Source organism: Sminthopsis crassicaudata, chromosome 2 (assembly GCF_048593235.1).
Source record: "Sminthopsis crassicaudata isolate SCR6 chromosome 2, ASM4859323v1, whole genome shotgun sequence".
NCBI lineage: Eukaryota > Metazoa > Chordata > Mammalia > Dasyuromorphia > Dasyuridae > Sminthopsis > Sminthopsis crassicaudata.
The window spans coordinates 158,180,614-158,204,453 of record NC_133618.1 but is presented as its reverse complement, the minus strand read 5'-3'; the positions used below and the strand labels follow the sequence as shown (position 1 = coordinate 158,204,453).

General features: G+C 33.2%; 1 protein-coding gene across 1 annotated transcript in view; it reads right to left on the bottom strand.

The window, feature by feature from the left end:
- The window catches only part of RALGAPA2 (Ral GTPase activating protein catalytic subunit alpha 2), a 387,908-nt gene that overhangs the window by 251,936 nt on the left and 112,132 nt on the right, over positions 1 to 23,840 (bottom strand). The window contains 4 exon segments of the mRNA XM_074287744.1: positions 10,485 to 10,661; positions 12,699 to 12,789; positions 14,692 to 14,789; positions 16,121 to 16,258. Coding sequence (XP_074143845.1) covers positions 10,485 to 10,661; positions 12,699 to 12,789; positions 14,692 to 14,789; positions 16,121 to 16,258 — 504 coding nt within the window.

Sequence of the window (23,840 nt, the reverse complement as noted above, 5' to 3'; positions counted from 1 at the left end):
TCTCCAGGTCATCTGCCTCACACTAGCCACTCTTTCATCTTTTCCCTAATTTGACTCCTTGACGAACCAATTTAAGCGTGCCCTGGACTCATCTCTGGAATCCCTCTCTAATTATATCAGTGCTTATGCCCAGATAGGCTTCAGATCTAGATCATTTCTATCATTCATCACTTTTGTGCCTAAACATGCACTACTGAACGAAGATAGAGAAATCATACAACTTTTCTAACTGGGTCCACTACAAATCTGTTATACAATTTCAACAGGGTTCTCATTGATGCCAAAACCCTCCCTTGATCCTTCCATTTCCATTATCATCCTATTTCTTTTCTTCCCTTTGTATAGAAATGTCTCAAAAAGACTCTTACAATATATGTCTCCACTTTCTCCCTTCTATCTCTCTTTTCAAACCTTTACAATTTGGTTTCTGACCTTATTCCACTGAAACACTCTCTCCAAAATGATTAATGAGCTCCTAATTGCCAAATCCAATAGCATTTTCTCTATCCTCATTCCCCTTGGCCTCTCAGTGGCTTTTGACACTATTAACCACTCTCTCATTGAAACTCTCTTCTCTCTAAATTTTTGGTACACCACTGTCTCCTGGTTTCTTTCTACCTATCTATCCTTGTCTATCTCCTTTGTTGGATCTTCCAACAAATAATGCCCTCTTACTATAAGTGCCCCTCAGAGTTCTGTCCTGTTTCCTTTTATCTTCTTCCTCTAGACTGCTTCTCTTGGTGATCTCCTTAGTACTCATGGATTTATCATAATTATGCAGATGACTCTCAAATCCATCTTTTCTACCCATTCTGTCTCCTGATCTCTAATCTCACATCTGCAACTGCCTTCAATGTCCAATAGATATCTTAATATGTACAAAACAAAGCTTATTAATCTTAGCTCCTAAACCTTCTCCACCTCTTATCTTCCCTCCTTCTATAGGGGGAAGTACCATCTTCCCAGATCCTTAGTCTCACTACCTAGAGGTCATCCTGAATTCTTCATTATCTTGCTCACCTTCTCGCATATAAGCTGTTCCAAGACCTACTGATTTCACCTTCATAATATCTCTCAAATACAACCCTAGTCTGTTCTAACACTTCCATGTCTCTAATGTAAGCCCCTAACACTTCATACCTAACACTTCAATACCCTGCTGGAAGATCACCCTGCCTCTAGTCTTTCCCTACTTCAAACAATTTTCTATTCAACCATAAAAGTGATTTTTTCTGTGACCCTAGTCAATAAACTCCAGAGGTTTCTTATCACCTTCTAGAGTAAATATAAAGTATCCTGTGTGACATTCAAAACTCATCATAACCTAGACTCCTCTTACCTTTCCAATCTTCTTATACTTCAGTCCCCAAAACATATTCTTTGATTCACTGACCACCTAACTGTTTTACAAACAATGACACCAGGCATTTCCTTTGGCTGGAAATCTCCCAAGACTGGAGCACTCTCCTTTCACTGCTCTAACTATCAACCTTGTTATCTTCCTTTTAAGTCCTAACTAAAATCCCATTTTCTGTAAGGAGCCTTTTTAAATTTCTCTTAATTCCAGGGCTTTTCCTCTGTTAATTATTTCTTATTTATCCTGGATATTTGCTTTGTAAAAATGAGTTTGCCTGTTAATTTCCCCTTTAGAATGTAAGCTCCTTGAGGGCAAGAACTGCCTTTTGCATATTTGTGCATCTTCAGCACTTAGCACAGTTCCTAGCATATAGCAGAGGCCTAATAAATTTTCAACTGAATTGAATTTTTATTAATTATGGAAACCAAGATAAACTGGTCATTCATCAAAGTTGTGTACAATGTTTATATATCTGCCAGAATTACACAAATGTGATATACAAAAAAGACTGTATGGGAGTCAGCAAGTTTGTGTAGTATATAGAGCACTACCCCTGAAGTCAGTAGGATCTGAGTTCAAATTTGGCCTCAGATACTTAACACTTCCTGGCTGTGTGACCCTGGGCACTTAACTTCAATTGCCTCAGGAAAAAAAGAAAAAGAATGTATGGGACACTAATACTTTGTTGGAATTGTGAACTGATCCAACCATTCTGGAGAATAATTTAGAACTATGCCTAGTGGGCTATAAAATTATACATATCCTTTGATCCAGCAGTGTAGTGTGGCTTTTGGGTCTGCATCCCAAAAAGATCATAAAAAAGAAAAGAGGACTTATATGTGCAAAATTGTTTGTAGCATCCCTTTTTGTAGTGGCAGGATCTGGAAACTGAGTGAATGCCTGTCAAGTGGGAAATGGCTGAATAAGTTATGTTATTTGAATGTTATGGAATATTATTGTTCTGTAAGAAATGGCCAGCAAGATGAATAGAGAAGCCTGGAGTTGATATTAAGTGAAGTGAGCAAAATGATGAGATCATTATACATGGCAACAAGATTACAACAAGATGATCAATTTTGATGGATGTGGCTCTTTTCAACAATGAAATGATTCAGGCCAATTCCAATAGACTTGTGTTGGAGAGAGTATCTACATGCAGAAAAAGGACTAAAGGGACTGAATGTAGATCACAACATAGTTATTTTCACCTTTTTGTTATTGTTTGCTTGCTTTTTTTTCCCCTTTTTGATCTAACTTTTCTTGTGCAGCATGATAATTGTAGAAATATGTATAGAAGAAATGCAGGTGTTTAACATATATTGGATCATTGCTGATGGGGGTTGGAGAAGGGAGAAAAAAAATTTTTGGAACACAAGGTTTTGCGAGGGAGAGAAAATAAGAGAGTGAGATAGAGCAAGAGGGCACTCAACTTGTAAAAGATTTATTTATTTGTAATTTTTTCCAAAGGCAATAGGGAGATACTAAATTTTAAAGCAGTGATTGTGTGAGTAGTAAGAAAGGTGATAACTGATCAAAGAAGAAACAAAGCTGCTCAGTTCTTATTTTTCTCTTTTTTCCTGCAACAAGATAATGATCTCTATATCGGAACATGAACAATATTAATAGTTAACAGGAATTTTATAGTCCAAAGAAGTAACGTGGTAATAAGAAATCATCAAGCTATCTCTGACCAATTCAAGTACTCTGTCCCAGATAAACAATATCCTTAGACAGAAATAATTCCAATGTTTAGCACAGTGCCTGGCACATAATAGGCTCTTAATAAATGTTTAATGGCCTACAATGTGACTGTTAGGCCTCTGTCAGTGATATCTGAAAGATCACAGTGAATGGTGAGATAGAAAAAGACTGGAGAAAAAAATGTTGCTGTGGGAGTTTTATTTTGGGGGGGAGGGACAGAATAATTTTAAGTTGATAAGCTTGACTTCTGTTCCTGGCCAAATTAGAAAACAGATTGTTAAAGATCTGCAAGCATCTAGAAAAGGAAGAAGCAATCACAAAAGTCAGAATGGCTTCCTCAAGCGAAATTAATCTTATTTTCTATTTTTAGAGGGTTACTAGACTGTGAAATAGGAAAATACTAAATATTAATCTTCCCTAGCTATTAATAAATTATTTAATGAAGTAATCCATGACATTCTTTTTCTTATAACAGTAGAAAAATGAGAATTAAATAACTAAATACAAGACAGATTGAATGGCCAGTCTCAAATGTCATTAATAGCTCAAAGTCACATTATAAGGAAATCACCTGCAAAGGTCCCCATGGATCTTTACTTACTCCCATGCAGTTTATTATTTTAGAAATGATTTGGACAAAGATATAGATTGTATGCTTAACAAATCTGCAGATATAATTAATATACTCGGGATCTAGAGAGAATATAGAAGACTAGGTCAAGTTTGGAGTGATAATTTAATTAGGGGACAAGGGGAGTGAGAGGGCAGAGGATCACATCTGTGATTTTATTAGAATGGGAAGCTACAGTGGAATATTTTTTCCACCAGTGTCATTCAGAAACTTTTCCACAACTCAGGGTTTTAAAAGAGCTGCTATGGGGCACTAAAAAGTTGAGGAAGGGATGTGTCCAGGGTCACAGAGTTAGTATTTGTCAGGGGCATGACACATACACAGATACCATACTATTGTACTACATTCTCTCACATCTCAAGACAAAATTTAATAGGAATAAATTCAATGTCTTAGATTTAGATTTAATGTCAATTTTACAAGCATTTCATTAGGTTATAAGCTCCTCAAGGTCAATGACTGTTTTACTCTTTTGCTTTTATATTCTCAATACTTAGCACAGTATATGCATATGTAAGTGTTTAATAAATATGCCTTGATTTGTTACAAAAACAAGATTAAGAAAATAGTCTGAAAAACAACTAGGGTTTTAATCAACTGCAACCCATTATAAGTGTGATAACAAATCTAATTACTAACATCTTGTTCTGCATGAAAGGAAGCACAGCTTCTAGAAATAAGGAACTGCCACTCTCACTGTACTGTGCCCTGGTCATTCAATATGTAGAGCCCAGCTTCTTAAATTATGGGTGGCAATCCCATATATGGTCTTTTACTAAATATGGGAGTTGCAAAATTATGATTTATTATCAGTAAATGTTTGATTTGTTTATCTGTTTTATACACTTATATACCCAGGGTAACATAAAAATTTCTTAGACAAAAGATGTGTGGAAAATGTTTAAGAATTCCATTCTGGACAAATAATAAATATCCAGATGAGGGCGATCAAAATGGTGAAGGCCTTGAGTCCATACCAAGCAAGAATCAGTTGAAGGAACTAATTGAAGGAATGGAAGATAGTGAATTTGAATTGCTATGATTGGTTAGCAATAATCAAATGTTAGAAAGAGGAAGTAATCATATGTTACAAAGTGGGAAATTTAAGTTAAATGTCAGGAAAAGCTTGCTAACAAGTACAGTTACCTATAAACAGAATAGGATGCTTACACTGTTAGTAGATTCCCCCTCTTCAGAGGTCTTGAAGGAGAAATTGAAAATTTATTGGTTCCTTTAGGGGGAATCTAGGAGGTATGGTTGAGACTTAAATGTTCTTCTAAGATCCTTTTCAATTTAAAAATTCTCTTATTCTGTCTTCCTTCCTATTGTTGTTTTTAATAATAATTGACATTTATACAGTACTTCAAAGTTTGCCAAGAGCATTTAAGGCTTATAACAATGCAAGAAGGTAGGAACTAGAGTTATTATTAACTCTTTTTAAAGATGAAAAAGCCAAGTTTAAGAAATTTAAATGATTTGTTAAAAGAAAGGAAGAGAAGCCTCCAGCACAACAGACTGACTCTCTATATGAACTTTGGGAGAAAAATGGAGAAGATTCACAAAGACAAGACTGGGTTATGATATGTATCAATAATTTTAGAAAACACTCCCATTTCATAACTCAAACATTCTTAAAATCTCAGAATCTTCTTTTATTCATTCAACAAATAGTTATTGAATATCTATTATTTTCAATATAGTCTTTTTGGTGCTGTTTTGTAAATGTTTGATTTGTATACTTGTTTTATACACTGATATACCCACGGTGCTATTTGTTGTGCCTGGCTCTATTTTCTAAGAGGAGAGAAAAGGATAGAAGACAAATATCCATGATATGAGAGAAAGTACATTATGGAGAGGTTTTAAAAATTGCTCTATTAATTCAAAAGAAAGAAAGATTTACACTTATAAATGTAAAGGGAAAAAAATGATGTGAAGAAAATGACATTTCAGTTGGGCTTTAAATAAAAAGCTTGGGAAGAATCAAAGAAGATAGCAGATTTTAGCAAAGAGAATAGTATAAGCAAAGTTCCAGAAATGACATGTTCAAGAAGAATATTGTCTAATTTGGTAGTTGTTTATAAAGAGGAGTATGAGTAAAAAGCTAGAATGGAAGACAAGGGTCAATTTGGAGAACCTGAATGCTGGGCAAAGGAGTTTATTTAGACTTTGTTAATTATCCATTTGAGGAAAACAGGAATATAGAATCAGAGATATTTTAGGAAAATCAGTCTTAGAACTATAGAATGAAGTGCAGGGAAGACATAAAAACCAGGTAAAATGCAACAAGGACGTTCTGGCATATTAATGATGATAATAATAATGAGAAGTTGGACTTTAGAGTGAGTGAAGGGAAATGACAGACGTGAAAATTATGGAACTAGATATCACAGAACAGTGGAAATTGCAAATAGATGTAAAGTAAACTAATTTCGAACTCTGATTTGGGAATTTTGAATTTGAAATGTCTATGAGACATTCAATTTTAAATAACCACTAGATAGTGGGTAATGCAGGACTAGGGTTCAGGACTGAGAATAGGCTGGCTATGTAGACCTGGAAGGCATCTGGATAAATAACTGAGCGGGTGAGAAGACGGATGAGGCTAAACTATAAAGTTTAGAATAGCCTTTGTGGGGAATGAGTCACTGCTATGACCAACTAAAGTTAGATAACAAAATATTTTATTTAAATTTAGTGGATGTAGGCGCCTAAATTGTATGCCTTCCTACAGCTGTTCAGCAGCTCATAAGTAGTTGAGGAGGTGGACAGTGGGAGCAATGTAGCTTTGGAGCTTAATAAAGCATGAATGGTGACAGGATAAGAGGACAATATTTGAAAATGTAGAACTGAGAGTAAAGTGAAGACAGACCAGGGACAATGGCCTGAAAAAAGTACTCAATGGTAGAAGGATTACAGATTAAGATGAGGACAAAGAAGAAGTTTAAAAGAGGTATGGTCATGTGGAAGAGGAATGAATTTATATCCAAAGAAGAACTAGAGATCATTATTAATCACAAAGTTGAAAACTTTGATTATATCAAATTGAAAAATTTTTGTACAAACAAAACTAATGCAGATAAGATTAGAAGGGAAACAATAAACTGGGAAAACATTTTTACAGTCAAAGGTTCAGCCAAAGGCCTCATTTCCAAAATATATAGGGAATTGACTCTAATTTATAAGAAATCAAGCCAATCTCCAATTGATAAATGGTCAAAGAATATGAACAGACAATTCTCAGATGAAGAAATTGAAACTATTTCTAGTCATATGAAAAGATGCTCCAAGTCATTATTAATTAGAGAAATGCAAATTAAGACAACTCTGAGATACCACTACACACCTGTCAGATTGGCTAGAATGACAGAGAATGGTAATGCAGAATATTGGAGGGGATCTGGGAAAACAGGGACACTGATACATTGTTGGTGGAATTGTGAATACATCCAGCCATTCTGGAGAGCAATCTGGAACTATGCTCAAAAAGTTATCAAACTGTGCATACCCTTTGACCCAGCAGTGTTGCTACTGGGCTTGTATCCCAAAGAGATCTTAAAGAAGGGAAAGAGACTTGTATGTGCAAGAATGTTTGTGGCAGCTCTCTTTGTGGTGGCCAGAAACTGGAAACTGAGTGGATGCCCATCAATTGGAGAAGGGCTGAATAAATTGTAGTATATAAATATTATGGAATATTATTGTTCTGTAAGAAATGACCAGCAGGATAATTTCAGAAAGGCCTGAAGAGACTTACATGAATTGATGCTGAGTGAAATGAGTAGGATCAGGAGATCATTATATACTTCAACAACAATACTATATGATGATCAATTCTGATGGACTTGGCCATCTTCAACAATGAGATGAATCAAATCAGTTCCAATAGAGCAGTAATGAACTAAACCAGCTACAGCCAGGGAAAGAACTCTGGGAGATGACTATGAACCACTACATAGAATTCCCAATCCCTCTATTTTTGTCCATCTGCATTTTTGATTTCCTTCACAGGCTAATTGTACACTATTTCAAAATCCCATTCTTTTTGTACAGCAAAACAACTGTTTGGTCATGTATACATATATTGTATTTAATTTATACTCTAACATATTTAACATGTATTGGTCAACCTGCCATCTGGGGGAGGGGGGGAGGAGAAAAATTAGAACAAAAGGTTTGGCAATTGTCAATGTTGTAAAAATTACCCATGCATATATCTGGTAAATAAAAAAAACTGATAAAATAAAAATAAAATAAAAAAGACATTATAGACGACAAAGAAAGAAAGAAAGAAAGAAAGAAAGAAAGAAAGAAAGAAAGAAAGAAAGAAAGAAAGAAAGAAAGAAAGAAAGAAAGAAAGAAAGAAAGAAAGAAAGAAAGAAAGAAAGAAAGAAAGAAAGAAAGAAAGAAAGAAAGAAAGAAAGAAAGAAAGAAAGAAGAAAGAAAAGAGAGAAAGAAAGAGAGAGAGAAAGAGAGAAAGAGAGAAAGAGAGAAAGAGAGAAAGAGAGAAAGAGAGAAAGAGAGGAAAGAGAGAAAGAGAGAAAGAGAGAAAGAGAGAAAGAGAGAAAGAGAGAAAGAGAGAAAGAGAGAAAGAGAGAAAGAGAGAAAGAAAGAAAGAAAGAAAGAAAGAAAGAAAGAAAGAAAGAAAGAAAGAAAGAAAGAAAGAAAAAGAAAGAAAGAAAGAAAGAAAGAAAGAAAGAAAGAAAGAAAGAAAGAAAGAAAGAAAGAAAGAAAGAAAGAAAGAAAGAAAGAAAGAAAGAAAGAAAGAAAGAAAGAAAGAAAGAAAGAAAGAAAGAAAGAAAGAAAGAAGAGGCATGGTCAAACAGAAACAAGTCAGAGTTTAGGAGATAGGTACAAAGTCACACCTATGGATGATTGGAAAAGCAAGAGTATAATTTTTTGTCTATTAAAGTTGTTGTTTGTCCTCGAAGAGGACCATGACACTGAGAAGGTGATGCCATGACATGCAAGTGAACTGGATTTAAGTGAGGGAGAGCTCTGCAAGATTACTTGCCTCACTTTTTCCTCCAAAACCATCTGGGTTCAGTGGCCAGTTATAGATCAGGATGACTGGAGATGGCCCTGGTTGAAATGTGACTAAAGTAGAAAGGGAATGAAGCTTTTCCTACTAAATTTCATTGATATTATATTGAAATGCTCTGTTTACAACAAATACTTATGAAGTCAACTTGAAGAATGGAAGAAAAAAAATTCTCCACTCCTTCTTAAAAGGCAATGGAAAGAAAGAACTATCTATTAATTGCTTGGTACATGCTAGGCACTTTACAAATAATTATTTCATTTGATCCTCATAGCAACTTTAGGAGGTAGATGTTATTACTAGCATTTTTTTTAAATAGATAAGGAAATTGAAGCTCTAAAAGCTAAATGACTTGCCCAGGGTCACATAGCTATTAAGTATCCGAGCCTGGGTTTGAACTAAGGTCTTCCTGGCTTCCAGACGCAGCAGTCTCTCCACCGTGCCATTTAACTTCCTAACATGTATAAAGTCCTTAAGGTTTATAAGGTGTTTTATAAATATTATCTCATTTTACCCACATAGTGGATGCTGGAGAATAGGTGCTATTATTATCTCCATTTTACAATTGGGGAAACTAAGGCAGACAATGCTTAAGTGACTCGACCTGGGTTCTGTAGCAAGGAAGCATCTGAGACTATTACTGAGTTCAGGCCTTCCCTTCTTGAGGAAGAAGCTCTACACTGTACCATTAGCAGAATGCGAAGACCACAAAATCTGAAGAGATTACAGTATTGGAAGGAACATTTACATCAAAGTCCCTTTGTAAAAGGAGAAAAGATAAGGACCCTAAAAGCTGTGGGATAGACTCCCTGGGATTCCTGGGAGGCTGCAGAAATGAGTCCCAGGGTTTGAAAAGGCAAGGATCAAAGAGAACAAGTCTAAGCTCTTGGCTGTAGGGAATCCCTTCAAATATTTAAGATACCTATTGTGTCTCACCCAGGACTTCCTCAGATTTAGCACTAGCTCTGTTGATCAAACCTCAGGAACTTTGGCCATCCTCACTGCCCTGCTCTGGGTATCTTCTAGCTAATCAGTATTCCTAAATGCACAGGTGTCAGAATCAAGATCAAAAAGGTTAAACCTTGTTAGAACAGGTTAGAATATTGAACTCAATCTAGTAAAATGTTTTTGCCTACTACTAAGAATAATACAACTGAATCAACTTGTTGATTTCAAGAAATATTTAATGAATGTTTACTATAAAAACAATCAACAGTTCTTCAGTGGTAACAACAAAATAACTTAAAAATGAAGTATAAACTATAACACATTTAACATGTATGGGACTGCCTGCCATCTAGGGGAGGGGTTGGAGGGAAGAAGGGGAAAATTCGGAATAGAAGTGAGTGCAAGGAATAATGTCATAAAAAATTACTCATGCATATGTACTGCCAAAAAAAAAAAAAGTTATAATAATAAAATTAATTTTTAAAAAAACGAAGTATAAGAAACTGTCCCTTCTCTCAAATGGCATACAGTATAGAAGATAAGACTAAGAGCTGAAACAATCAGAGCTTATAACATAGAGATTTGTTTCTGGGTGAGTTTATGCTAGATGACTTCTGAAGTCTTTAAACTATTTTCTCATATGAAGTGCTGAATTGGCACTAAGGAACTTAATTTTAAATACTTAGATTGTTATTAACCACTTAAAAATTGGGAGAGAAGCGGGGTAAGTAAAGATGAAACTATGAGATACCACATATGAAACCCTGCTTCCTTTAAAGTAATTGTGTTTATGGCAAAATAATTTTTACCTGTTAAGTTTGAAGCATCTGTGGGGCTCAACTGTAACCAGTGTCTAGCATCTGAATCAACAGCAACATCAGTTGGTGTATTCAGTTCTTGATCTTCCTCAAATGGATGCCATGGATTCATTGTTATCTCCACCTCATTATTATAGCCAAGAGATGTGTCACTGCTAACACTTTCACCTATGACAATCAGAGATGTTAAAAGATACAGAGAATAAATAACTGGAAGGTTTATTTTCAAAACTACAATTAAACTGAAAAGCTAATCTGTGAGCATCCATCTAGAACAAAATAAGAACATGCAAACAAGATGCATTTAGGGTGAACCCAGAAAACACCTAATCAGATACTGATAAGAACACAGAGTATAGCAAAACCTAAATGTCTACATTCAAAGACGGACTAGTGTCTGAATCCTTCAGATATAACACAAAAAGTTTCAGAAATCTCTTTAAAGGACTTTAATTATGTTAACCAAAGTCTTCAAGTCATAAATTAAGCTAGAAGAATATATAACCTACAGACAATTCAGACAAATAGTCAAATGTTACATTTTTAAAATAATTCTTATTTTATTTTCTAAGAACTTTTTATGCTTTTTGCATTTGCATGAAGTTTGTTTAGCTAAGATAATCAAAAGCCACTGCATGTTTACATTACTTTTATATCTGCTTTAATAAAGAATCTTTTTAAATTGATGGCCAAATTTTGTGAACAAAAGCAAAATGAATTCACAGAAAAAGAACAAAGTTAGTGTTAATTATGAGCAACATTGAAAAGGCAAAACTTAGATTTTTTTCTTAAAATTTTTTTTAAAAAACACTATTAAGAAACAAAAAAAAAAAAGCTTAATAAATGCAACACAAATATTTTTGTTCTATACTGTTAACTATTAATGGAAATTTACAGAAAAGGGAGAATAAGAAACACATAAAGATATAGACAAAGAATTTCATGGAGTGACAATTTCTATGTCATGATCTTTTTTAGGAATCTGCCAGAAGAGGACTTTTAAAGTCATATTGAGGCACTTTGCTCAACTGAAAGCATACAGTGTAATGATTTATCTTTCTATGGTACTTGCTCATTGAGCCATACCTGCTCTTTCTTGAAGGTTTTTCATTCCTGTTCAGACCAGTATAGTAATTTCATTAAACTCAAAAAAAGTGCATTAAGGTATTCTACAAGTGAATTTTCCAAATAACTGGGCTCTTAGGCACTTGACAATTAAATTATTTGTAATGATTAATTTAATGGAAATATTTGTAAAACATACATCCCTAGATTATTAAACAACATATTGACCAAAACTTAACTTTTAGTTGATGATCCAAGATCATCACTATGAATATGTATTGGACTGCAAAACAGTGACATTTTCCAGAGGCTACTAAAGTATATAGGGCTTGTAGCCTCAATGCAAAATGGTATCAGATTGAAATGCTTTCTATTTCCCTTTTGTAATTGTCTCATTGATTGCTACTTTTCACTGTTTCCCTCTAGCAGTCCACCAAACTTACTGTAATGATTTCAACCAAAGAAGAATTAAAAAGTGTCATGGAAAATCAGATGGTCTAAATTATTAAAATTAGATCTAATTTCTCATACTAGCCTCTTTGTGAATATCTGAATATGGATTTATGCAATTTCCTATGGCTATCTGGTAAGCTTTGTGACAGGTATGTTTCTTATTGTTCATAGGTTATTCTGAATGATTAGGGAGAGAGATCCAAAGAAAGGATAAGAAGGCTATTACTATCATTTTTCCAATTGTTCCTACTATGTTTTCAAAAATCTATCTTTTTTACTTTTCCAAATGAATTTTTCTTTTTAAATATTTTATTGAATTTTATATTTATTGAGCTTTATAATATTTTCTGCTTATGAAAAGTTTGTAGCATTTATTTGAGAACTAAAGAAATTAAATGCTATGGAAAGGATTCCATTTTTTCCTTCATTTGGCTATAGTCATCAGACAATATAATTTATTCTACTAATCCTTTCCTAAGGAATTGTTACAATACAAATTTAGAGTTAGCTAAAAAAAAAACCATGGCTTGAAAGTACCCCTTTAAAATAAAAAAGACAGGTATTATTGTAATGAGAAATGAAGGGAAAAAAAAAAAAAAAAAGGACATCTATATGTTTGTATGTATGTATGAATGTATATAGTTTTTGCAGAGGATCAAAATAACAATTCAAGTTCCTTGAACTTACTCTTTTGTCTCTCTCTACATTTTCCTTCTGTTTGCTGTAAATCATCTTTTAAATCTATTTCAGCTGGGCTGCTGCTTCTTCGTACTAAAATCTTCAGACAAAGAGATATCATGTTGCATTTGTTTACTACTAGTCATTTTTCATTTTAAAGAGAACACAGAATTTGCTGGTATACATTTTTTAAAGCACAACAAAATACAGCCAACTAGAAAAGTAAAAAGAATGTCATAATATTCTGCATCTATGTTAAATATTTATACATTTCCATGAAGAAATTATCAATTACTCAAAAATTTAATTTCAATGTATGAAAGTGGATTAAACTGACCTACTAATGAGAAATATAAAATTACCCATAATTCATTATAAATTTCTATTAATTCATTTAAGTATATATGTAGAAGGAACTGGAAACTGAGTGGATGCCCATCAGTTGGGGAATGGCTGAAAAAGATATGGTATATGAATATAATGGAATATATTGTTCTCTAAGAAATAATCAGCAGGCTGATTTCAGAAAGGCCTGAAGAGACTCTCTTACATGAAATGATGCTAAGTGAAGTAGAACGAAGAAAACATTATATATGGCAACAACAAGCTTATATGATGACCAACTGTGATGGACTTGGCTCTTTTCAACAATGAGATGGTTCAGACCAATTCTAATAGACTTGTGATGAAAAGAGACATCCGCATCTAGAGAGAGGATTATGGGGACTGAATGTGGATCACAACACAGTATTTTCACCTTTTTTGTTGTTGTTTGATTGCTTATTTTTTTCTTTCTCATTTTTTCTCCTTTTGATCTGATTTTTCTCATGCAGCATGATAAATGTGAAAATATGTTTAGAAAAATTGCACATGTTTAACCTAAACTGGATTACTTGTTGTCAAGGGGAGGAAAAGGGGAGGAGGAAGAAAAATTTGGAACGCAAGATTTTGTGAGGGTGAATGTTGAAAACTATCTTTGCATGCATTTTGAAAATCAAAAAGCTATTTTTATTTTTTTAAAAAAAAGTATATATGCAGAAAAATATAATATGTAACCAGTAATATAATATCTAATCAGTGTTTGCCTCTCTGGAGTAGCATAAGCTAGAATATTTTTGGCTTCCAGATTTAGAATCCAAAAATACCTTTGACAATTACCTAATCAAATAAATTCCCTTTTACAAATTAAAAAATTGAAGCTAAGAAAGGTTTAATGGCTCAATCTCAAAAGCATAGCTCATTTGTGGAAGAACCAAGACTGAAAATTCTTTCACATGAAAAGTGGAAAATAAATGATGTATGCTAGAAATTAGGAACAAGGTCAAAGGAATGGGTTTCTCTGACCCCCAACAAGGAAGGATTAACAATTAAAAGTTTAGTGCTTTATAGACTTAATAAATTAAAATTACATAAGAATTCCTAATTTAGAGGAAGATCTGATCCATTTGGACTGATTAAATTATCAAAAAGAAAATAAACTATTTATATTTTTGGAGGCTTATAATATGCCCTAGGCATTAAAACAGTAGGGGAAAAAACTGTCTTTAAAGGCACATTATTATGATTAAAAAAAGCCACCAACTGCCAAAATTAGAATAGAAGTACATAATAATAATAATTATTTATTTATTCACTCAAATTAAGTGATAATGACTTATGCCTATAAGGAGTGATGGCAGTTTTTTAAATACAACTAACTCTTTAAGGTAGTAAAAAGCTAGTTTTCAAAGTTTTTTCTTAAATTTTGATCTGATTTAATTCTCAAAATTTCTAACTTACCTATAAAATTATATCTGCCTTCTTTCCTACCTAAAAAATTAGAAGTTAGAAATAACCCCACATTTGGTATTTTGGGGTAACTTCCTACCAGTCAAAAGTCAGAGAACTGGAGATAGGGGAAATACTGACATGTACAATACTGCTATTATTTATTTTAATTCGTAATTTCAAATTATAATTTCCAAAGAAATACCAATCTGATAAAATAATTAAGAAATCTTACAGTTGGCCCTTCATTTTCTTTCTTTAAATATCCTTTATTTTCCTGAATTTGTCTGGGGTCTGATGAATTTAAATTCTGTGAATTCTCTATTTTTTTACCTGCAAAATAAAAAATGAATTGGATTATGTATTTCTGATTGATTATAGTTTTAAAAATAAACAATTTCTGTTCCAATTGGTAAGCTTATAAGGTTCAAAAATAGGACTTTATGTTACAACAGAATATGAAAAAACAACAACATGGAAACAAATAATAGTCCGGTCTTTCCAATGGCTATTCACATAATTTCATTTAATTTTTCTGTTAGTGAAACCTTATAGTATAGTTTTAATATTTTAGCATTACAAAGGGATCTTAGAAAAGTCAACACTTTCATTTTACTTATCAGAAAACAAACTCAAAGAAGCTCCCAAAGTCAAACATATCTAGTAGTAGAGCAGGTACTAGAGTTCATCTCTCCTGGCCTAGCATAAGCTTTATTTTAGATCATGTTTTGCACCTCTTATTGTGAGAGTAGATGGGGAGGAAGAATGAAAAGGAGAGAAAAAGAACGGAAAAAAAGAGAATAGGAGGGGAGACAGGAGGGGAAGAGACATAGACAGATAGAGATAGAGAGAGACAGAGAATGTTATGGGAAAAGTTTTCTCTAATTTACTTAATAAATGATACTTAATAAAATAAAGTAGGGATTCAAAGCTAAATGACTGAAAGGTTGTAATTTTAGAACTTAATGACGAAATGCTGCCTTAGACTGGAGACAAAGAAAAATAAGCTAGTATTGGCTATACATGAGATTATCATTTCGCATAAGTGAATTATCATTTCACATTTCACATAAATATAGGCATAGTCAATTCTTAAATGCTGTCATGCTTAAAAAAATTTTATTTTAAAAAATGAATGCAAAAAATGTAAAAATACTGCTAAAATATATATTAAGAAAAAGTTTAGAGGCAGCTAGGTGATACATGGATAGAGCACCAATCCTGAAGTCAGGATGACATGAGTTAAAATCTGGTCTCAGACATACTTCCAAGCTGTGTGACCCTGAACAAGTCACTTAACCCCAATTGCCTCAGGAAAAAAAAAGGAAAAGAAAAATAAAAAGTTTAAAGAAATATATCCACAGTGACAGGCAATAATATGGCAGACATAGAGAGCTTGCCATACAGCCAGAAAAAGCTAGATTAAAATCCAGCCTCAAATCCAATTATTCATTTACTTCCTGACTGAATGATTGACTCAAGTTACTTGACTTCTCTAAATCTAGACTACTCCCTAAGATCATATAGTACTGCCCTACTTTCTCATCTGGGAGTTCCCTATCAATGAAATCACAAATTCAGTCACTATCCATCAATCAGCAAAACAAAGTTATTTTGCTATGAGGATTCAAACTTTATTAAAACATTAAAAACATATAATATACCTTGATAGGAATCAGACTGTAACTGGTCAGTTATATCAGAAGTACTACTGCTACGAGGTATCTGTTGTTCCTGGTCAACAAACAGGCAGCCACATTCACCTCCCATTATGTTTTCTGATTGTTGACATTCTTCAACTTCTGAAAATCATTAACAGGAAATATGCAATATTTTAAAACTAGAGTATAAAACTTGAAATAAATATATTTTATTCTGTTTTGAATAAGAGTTTCAAAATAAACATGATGAATCTTAAAATAATAAAATACTTGGGTTTCCTAAGATTAATATTTAATACCATGAAAATATTTAACTCAATTTTCACAATAAAATAGTACAGATGGTAATCATTAAAATCAATGAACAGAAGAAAGGAAAGACTAGAAATAAACAGGGAAGAGAAAAAATGTGCAAATACTAAAGCTGGACTATAATTTGATGAAAGAAATAGGGAAATAAATTTACCAAGATTAAAGAAAAAAGGAAATATCAGAGTTAAACTTCAATTGTATCTCTTCCTTTATTTGAAAAATAAAAACAATTTCCAAAGTATGTGCTAAAGTGTAAGATGAGTTTTTCATAAACATAAGTTAACTATGCATTACTAAATGTCTTTATGTCTCAATATTAAAGTACTTCTGTGGCTTTTTTTATTATGTACTTGGTAGTGTTTTTGTTCTCCAATGTTCCAATAGACTGATAACCACATCAATGAAATTCCCTTCAATGCTGCATATTGCAGTTGACAAAAGCACATTCTGAATCACACAGAGAGGATTTTGTTTCATATTTTAAAATAACTTATTTTGAAGAAATGCTTACATTCAATTTAATGATTCCTTTTAACAAATATTAATATATTATACTGTATCAAGTAATTTTAAGCTTAAATTATGCAATTTAAGATTTTAAAAATTATGTAACTTACATTTTATGATCCTATAATTCTTAAGAGCATAAAATAAACAACCAGTTATTGTTTAAATACATTGTAATAGTGGATACAGATCAATTGGAAAATGACTGAGAAAACTAGATGACATAAGAAATGATGAATATGAGGAATTCATGGAAGATCTTAATAAACTGATGGAGAATGAAACAAACAGGAAAAAAAGGGATAGTTATGTATAATAACAATACTGTAAATGAAAAAGTCACTAAAAGAAGGTCAAACTCTGTTACTATAAAACTCATAATTATCCTGGAAAATGTTTCCTTCCTCATGGCTGAGAGGCAGAGGACTAGTGTATACATTTTCAAATATAATCACTCTATTACTGTTTTTAACTTTTCTACTTTGCTATGAGTTCAGTTAGGGAAGGAGGAGGGAATTTTTAATAATGTGTGAAGTAATGACAAAAGGTATCAAAATACTGAAAAATACATTACATGAAAAAGAGCAAAAGAGAAAGACTCTACCTTCTGACCTCACCATTGGAATGAAATGTTTCTCAAAGTTACCCAATGATTTTCTAATAACCAAATCTGATATCAATCAGTTAACTAACATTTACTAAGCATTATCTAAAACAGGGTTTCTTAAACTTTTTTCCATTTATGACCCCTTTTTATCTGAGAATTTTTTACACAATCCCAGGGCATATCGGTATATAAAATAAGTATAAAAATCAAACATTTACTGATAACAAATCATAATTTCATGACCTCCCCCATTAAGTTATGTGACCCCCACACATGGGGTCATGACCCACAGTTTAAGAAACTTTGACCTAAAAGATTTTTCATTTTTCATCTGTTGATTATTTGGTTTCCTTGCCACAAATCCTTCCTTGTTCCAGTGATAAGCAGATGAAAAGACAGAAACACAGAAAAGACAGAAATGTTCATGTGGTTTCCTCCATCAAATGTAACTTATCTGTAAGTAGTTACTGCCTAACCTCACTATTTACGCATAATACTTAATACAGCCTGACACTAAGTAAGTGCTTGCTGATTGACCAAGCACCCAACTTCCTCTCCCTGAATTTCTATCTTAGACTTCAATGAACTATTGTTCTTACTTGGTTTTCTTCCTACCTGTTTGATCAATTCTACTTAATTTACTTCAACATCTCTTTCCACTCACATACATTACCCTAATTCAATCCCTCATCACTTCTTGTCTGTCCTATTTTAGTAGTCCCCAATCGGTTCCCTACTTTAATTCTCTCTGTTCTCCAATCCATTTCTTTCCATCTTCCAAAATCATTTTCCAAAAGTTACCATGTCATTTACAAGTACCTGGATGGACACTTTACAGCCCTTCACAGTCAGTCTGGGCTTATTTTACAATAATGGTAACGGTAATGAATATCAATAGATGAGTATCTTCAAGTTCTTACAAAATATATGTTGAATGAAAAAATAAGTAAATAAAATAACACCCTGATAAACCTCAAATTAACTAGGAGAAAGAGACCTAGACCTACAATCTTCACTGGTATTGGAAACTGCAAGGAGATCTCCACCAGCACAAGTCAGAACCTTCTCTGCAACTTAAAAGTCTTAGAAACTAGAAAAAAGATAAAGAACTTGCTGCTGCAGCATGTATCAAAGTCAGGATTTAAACCAGGCTCTCAGGTTTTGAGGCTGGCTCTCTACCTACTATACCATGGTGTTTCTCCTGGATACAAAAAAGAAAGAGAATGAGTTTAAGAAATTAATCACATAAAAATCTGAAATTAGCTTTTGCTACATTCTGTTTCTGGTAAAAGATATCTGTGAGAAAAACAATTAACATCAGAGATTTAGGGATCCCTTTAACAGAAAGCCATTCCATAACTAAAGATTTCACAAGAGCCACCTCAAAGTATAGTGGGTTTTCAAAGGCTAGGCCAATGGAATTTAAGCTTAAGCAAGAAATGTTACAGATTTATGTGTTTGTTGTTCATAAAACAATTCAGCTAAGATTCTAAAGTCTCATAATTGGGTAGGCCAGAGGGTGATGAAATGTGTGGGCACAAGGACTCAAACATCATTTAATAATTTGTAAGAGTTTTGCCATGTTTGTTAATAGAGAACACACAGAATGAAATCCTTGAAGCAATGAAACACACACCCACGTACAGACACCACACACAAACATACCCCTCTCAAAAATCTAGAATTTGCTTGAGGTTCAGAAGAAATTTCACCTAATCTTATTTTGATTTACTAGAGGATTCTCTATTAAGGAAAAAGAATACACTTCATAATTTCCACAATAGATATTCAACAATATTTTTTTGTTTAGTTTTGATTATAAGCTAATTGTTTACTTAATTGTGATTTTATGAACTCCAGAAGAAAAATATGGGGAAAATACAATTCATGTGTCAGGATTTGATTTAGCAAAACATTCTGCTCAATTATTTACTTGATCATTGTAAACAAAGACGAGTTGGACTGTAAGATTTCTTGAATATTAGATACAGAATCAGGAAGACCTGAGTTAAAATTCAGCCTTCAACACTTATTAGCTGTGTGACCCTGGGCAAGTCACTTAACTCTGCTTCAGTATCTTCAACAGTAAAATGAAGATAACAGAACCTATTTCACAAGGCTTACAGTGAGGATCAATTTAATTTGTAAAACACTTAGCAAAATGCCTGACACACACAGTAAGTGTTTAATAAATGTTTGGTCCCTTCACCTATACCCTAAAATGATCAAACTGGTCACTTACTCTGAGAAATTCAATATCAGAATATCCTAAAAGAATAAACATTCCCATACTTTTCCACTTCCTAAAAAATACTTTATTATGTATGACTATAGAGACCTTGAAAGTAGTAGAGGTCATGACAATCTCAAATTTAAAACAGAGAAGCAGAAAAAAGGACATAAATAAGAGGGTAAATTTGATGGGCAGACAATGAAGAGCTTGGGTGACAGGAATAAGGGCCACAGAAAATCTTTTCCTAATTGTCTTTCTTTTCACATATCCTTTATTTCAATTTTATAATGCAACAATGCTAAAAACTTTAGTGTTACCAAAGAGAATCCAGAAGGTATCCAGATGATTTATTTTGGCTATTTTTACTTTCAAATTAGGATGTCAGAAATAATGTTCTTTGCTCTGCAAAGGGAGACTCCATTAATTTCTCATTTTAAGGGATTGGGGAAAACCAGGCATACCAATACATTATTGGTAGAGCACAATCATTTGTGAAATGGTACAACCTTTCGGAAAGCAATTTGGAATAATGTAAATAAAATGACCAAAATATTCATACCCTTTGAACCAAAGACTCCATTACTGGATTTTTTCCCCAAGAAATATATAAATAAGAAAAAGGTCCTCATCTACTCCAAAACATTTATAGCAGCATTTTTTTGTGCTAGCTAAGAATCAGAAAGAAAGCAAATGATCATCAATTAGGAAATAGCTAAAAAATAATGTGGTATATGAATGTAATGGAATATTACAATGTTATAAGAAATTATATGTGTGATGAATACAGAGAAGTAAACAAAAAGCAAAATGAACTGAGGTAGAGGCCAAAAAAATGTAAATAGTAACCATAAGAATTTAAATGGAAAGAATAATGATGCATCAAAAAAATTAAAAGAAAATATAACAAAAAGATCTAGTAGGATTCAAATTAAGATATATAAGAATATACCCCAACAAAGCCATCACTTCATGGAGTGCACAGGTTATACAAATTGCATAGGTTTTTTGGACTTTCTCAATGTATCAATCAGTTATTTATCAGAAGTTATTTTTTTGTTTGTGGCAGCTCTTTTCGTAGTGGCTAGAAACTGGAAGATGAATGGATGCCCATCAATTGGAGAATGGTTGGGTAAATTATGGTATATGAAGGTTATGGAATATTATTGCTCTGTAAGAAATGACCAGCAGGAGGAATACAGAGAGGCTTGGAGAGACTTACATCAACTGATGCTGAGTGAAATGAATAGAACCAGAAGATCTCTGTACACTTCAATGCTGTATGAAGATGTATTCTGATGGAAGTGGATATCTTCACCATAAAGAAGATCCAACTCACTTCCAGTTGATCAATGATGGACAGAAACAACTATACCCAGAGAAGGAACACTGGGAAGTGAATGTAAATTGTTAGCACTACTGTCTATCTACCCAGGTTACTTATACCTTCAGAAGCTAATACTTAATGTGCAAAAAGAAAATGGTATTTACACACATATATTGTATCTAGGTTATATTGTAACACATGTAAAATGTATGGGATTGCCTGTCATCAAAGGGAAGGAGTAGAGGGAGGGAGGGGATAATTTGGAAAAATGAATACAAGGGATAATGTTATAAAAAAAAAATTACTCATGCATATATACTGTGGAAAAAATTATAAATAAATAAAATTTAAAAAAATAAATGTTATCTAATTTTATCCATGTTAAAAAAAAAAGTTATTTTTTAATTTCAAAAATTACTGTTTGTCATATGGGATTACTTTTGGGGAGGGTTCGGGATGGAAGGTCTGGGATACCATGGTGACATAAGAAATAGAAAAGAGCAATGAGTTCTTGTTATGTTTTGTTTTGTTTTGTTTTGTTTTGTTTTTAATTCTAATTCACAGCCAGTAGAGGGAGGCCAAGAGCTAGCTTACTGCTTTAAATTGATACTCTGTCCCTCCTCCCTCCATGGATAATAAGAGTTTCATTTCCTTAAATGAAAAACTGGTGGCCACTAGATTTTTTTTTTTTCCTGAGGCTGGGGCTACCAGCCCAGGGTCTGACTTGCCCAGGGTCACACAGCTAGTAAGTGTTAAGTGTCTGAGACCAGATTTGAACTTGGGTCCTCCTGAATTCAAAGCTGGTGCTCTATCCACTGCACCAACTAGCTGCCCCGGCCACTAGATTATAAGAAGAAATAAATAAAAATATCTAGAAGAAAAACTATAAGGCAGCACCTCTTTAAAAGAAAAGAAACCAAGTGCTAGAAAACTGAACAACACAAGGCCATCACTTTAAAATTATAGGGCTCCTATTAGTCCTATTACATTACCAACACATTGCTCTCCTTCCATGCTCACTAGACAAGATTTTAAAATACTTTAGTTTGATACTGCTTTTAAAGCTTTGCTTTAGTGAAAGTGTCAGGAGAACTTCTTCAAATGGAGTACAAGTGTGCAGTCATAAATAGCCACTTACAGTAGTAGGATTTTATAATGGGGAAATAGAAGTGGAGGGGAGCAGAGAGAGATAATACCTTTATGTCACCCCTGCATAACTGTAGCTCACTGGTATGAAGACAGATATACTAAGGAAAGGAGATACTTTTCAAAACTATTAATTCTAAAAAATCATTTTAGTTCTCCAATTTCTAGGTTTAAATATCTGCATAAAATGTGTATCAAATCATTTGTAATTATTCATGAAATTGCTTTCTCATGCCAATGTAGATTTCCTTATAATTTTTTTTTTCTTAATAGTTCTTGGGCTCCCTCTACTGGTTTTAAGTTTGTTAATTTTAAAGCTTAGCTATTTATTCATGGTTTTGTTTTGATCTTTTCAAAACCCTTTGCAATCACTTTTAACCTCATCATTCAAGTCAAATCAATTTCTCCAGAGTCATTAATGATCACTAATTGAAATCCAAGAAGCTCTTTCCAATCCTCACCTTTTTTGATTTTTATTTTTATTTATTTATTTATTTGTTGTATTGCTTGCAGAATCTGAGACTAGGTCTGATACAATTTTACTGCTCTTTTGTTGACCTGGATAGCTGTACTTCCTCAGCTTCCTTTGCTGGTTCATCAACCATATCACACCTACTAACGATGGATGTGCCCTAAAGTTCTGTCCTAGACCTGCTTTGCTTTTACTGTACTTTATCATTTGTGAACTCATTAGTTCTTGTTCAGTTTTTTTTTCAGTAACATCTGACCACTCATCATCTTATTTGGCGTTTTCTTGGCAAAAATACTGGTTTGACATTTCAGCTCATTTTACAGGGAAACTGAGGTAAACAAGGTTAAATGACTTGCCCAACTAATAAGTGTCTGAGGTCAGATTTGAACTAGGAAAAATTAATCTTCTTGATTCCAGGCTGACACTTTTTCCATTGTATCACCCAACTGCCCAAGGTAATTAACTCAATTTGTTCAATTATCACTTCTACATAAATAATTGTTAGCTCTATATGCCTACCTCTAATCTTTCCTGTGAACTACAATTCTGTACCACAAACTGCTTTTTGGCATCTTAAACTGAGTATGTTCAGAAAAGAACTCATAGACTTTCTCCTAAAACCTCTCCATCTTCCTTATATTCATCCAGTTACAACTATAATTTCATTTACCTTCACACCTCATGTACTTAACCTTTATTTCCAAACTTTTTACATAGTTCCTTAACACCCAGTTTTCACTCTTGTCCAATCCCTCATTACCTCTTGAATTACTTGATTACTTGAATTATTTGAATACTGCAACAATCTTCTATTTTGTTAATCAGTCAATAACCATTTATTAAGGACCAGCTATGTGCCAGGCCCTGTGCTTACCTCAGGTTATCCTCCACATAGCCATCAAAGTGAATTTCCTAAAAAGCAGATCTGATCATATCACCTCTCTCAATAAACTCCACTAGTCCCTTATTAACTCTAAGATCAAACATAAAAATCCTCTATTTTGCATTTAAATATCCTCAAAACCTGACCCCATTCTATCTTTTCAATATTCTTACACATTCTTTCTCTCCACAATTCTACCACCTATCCATCCTGTTTCACACGCACAACATGACATCTCC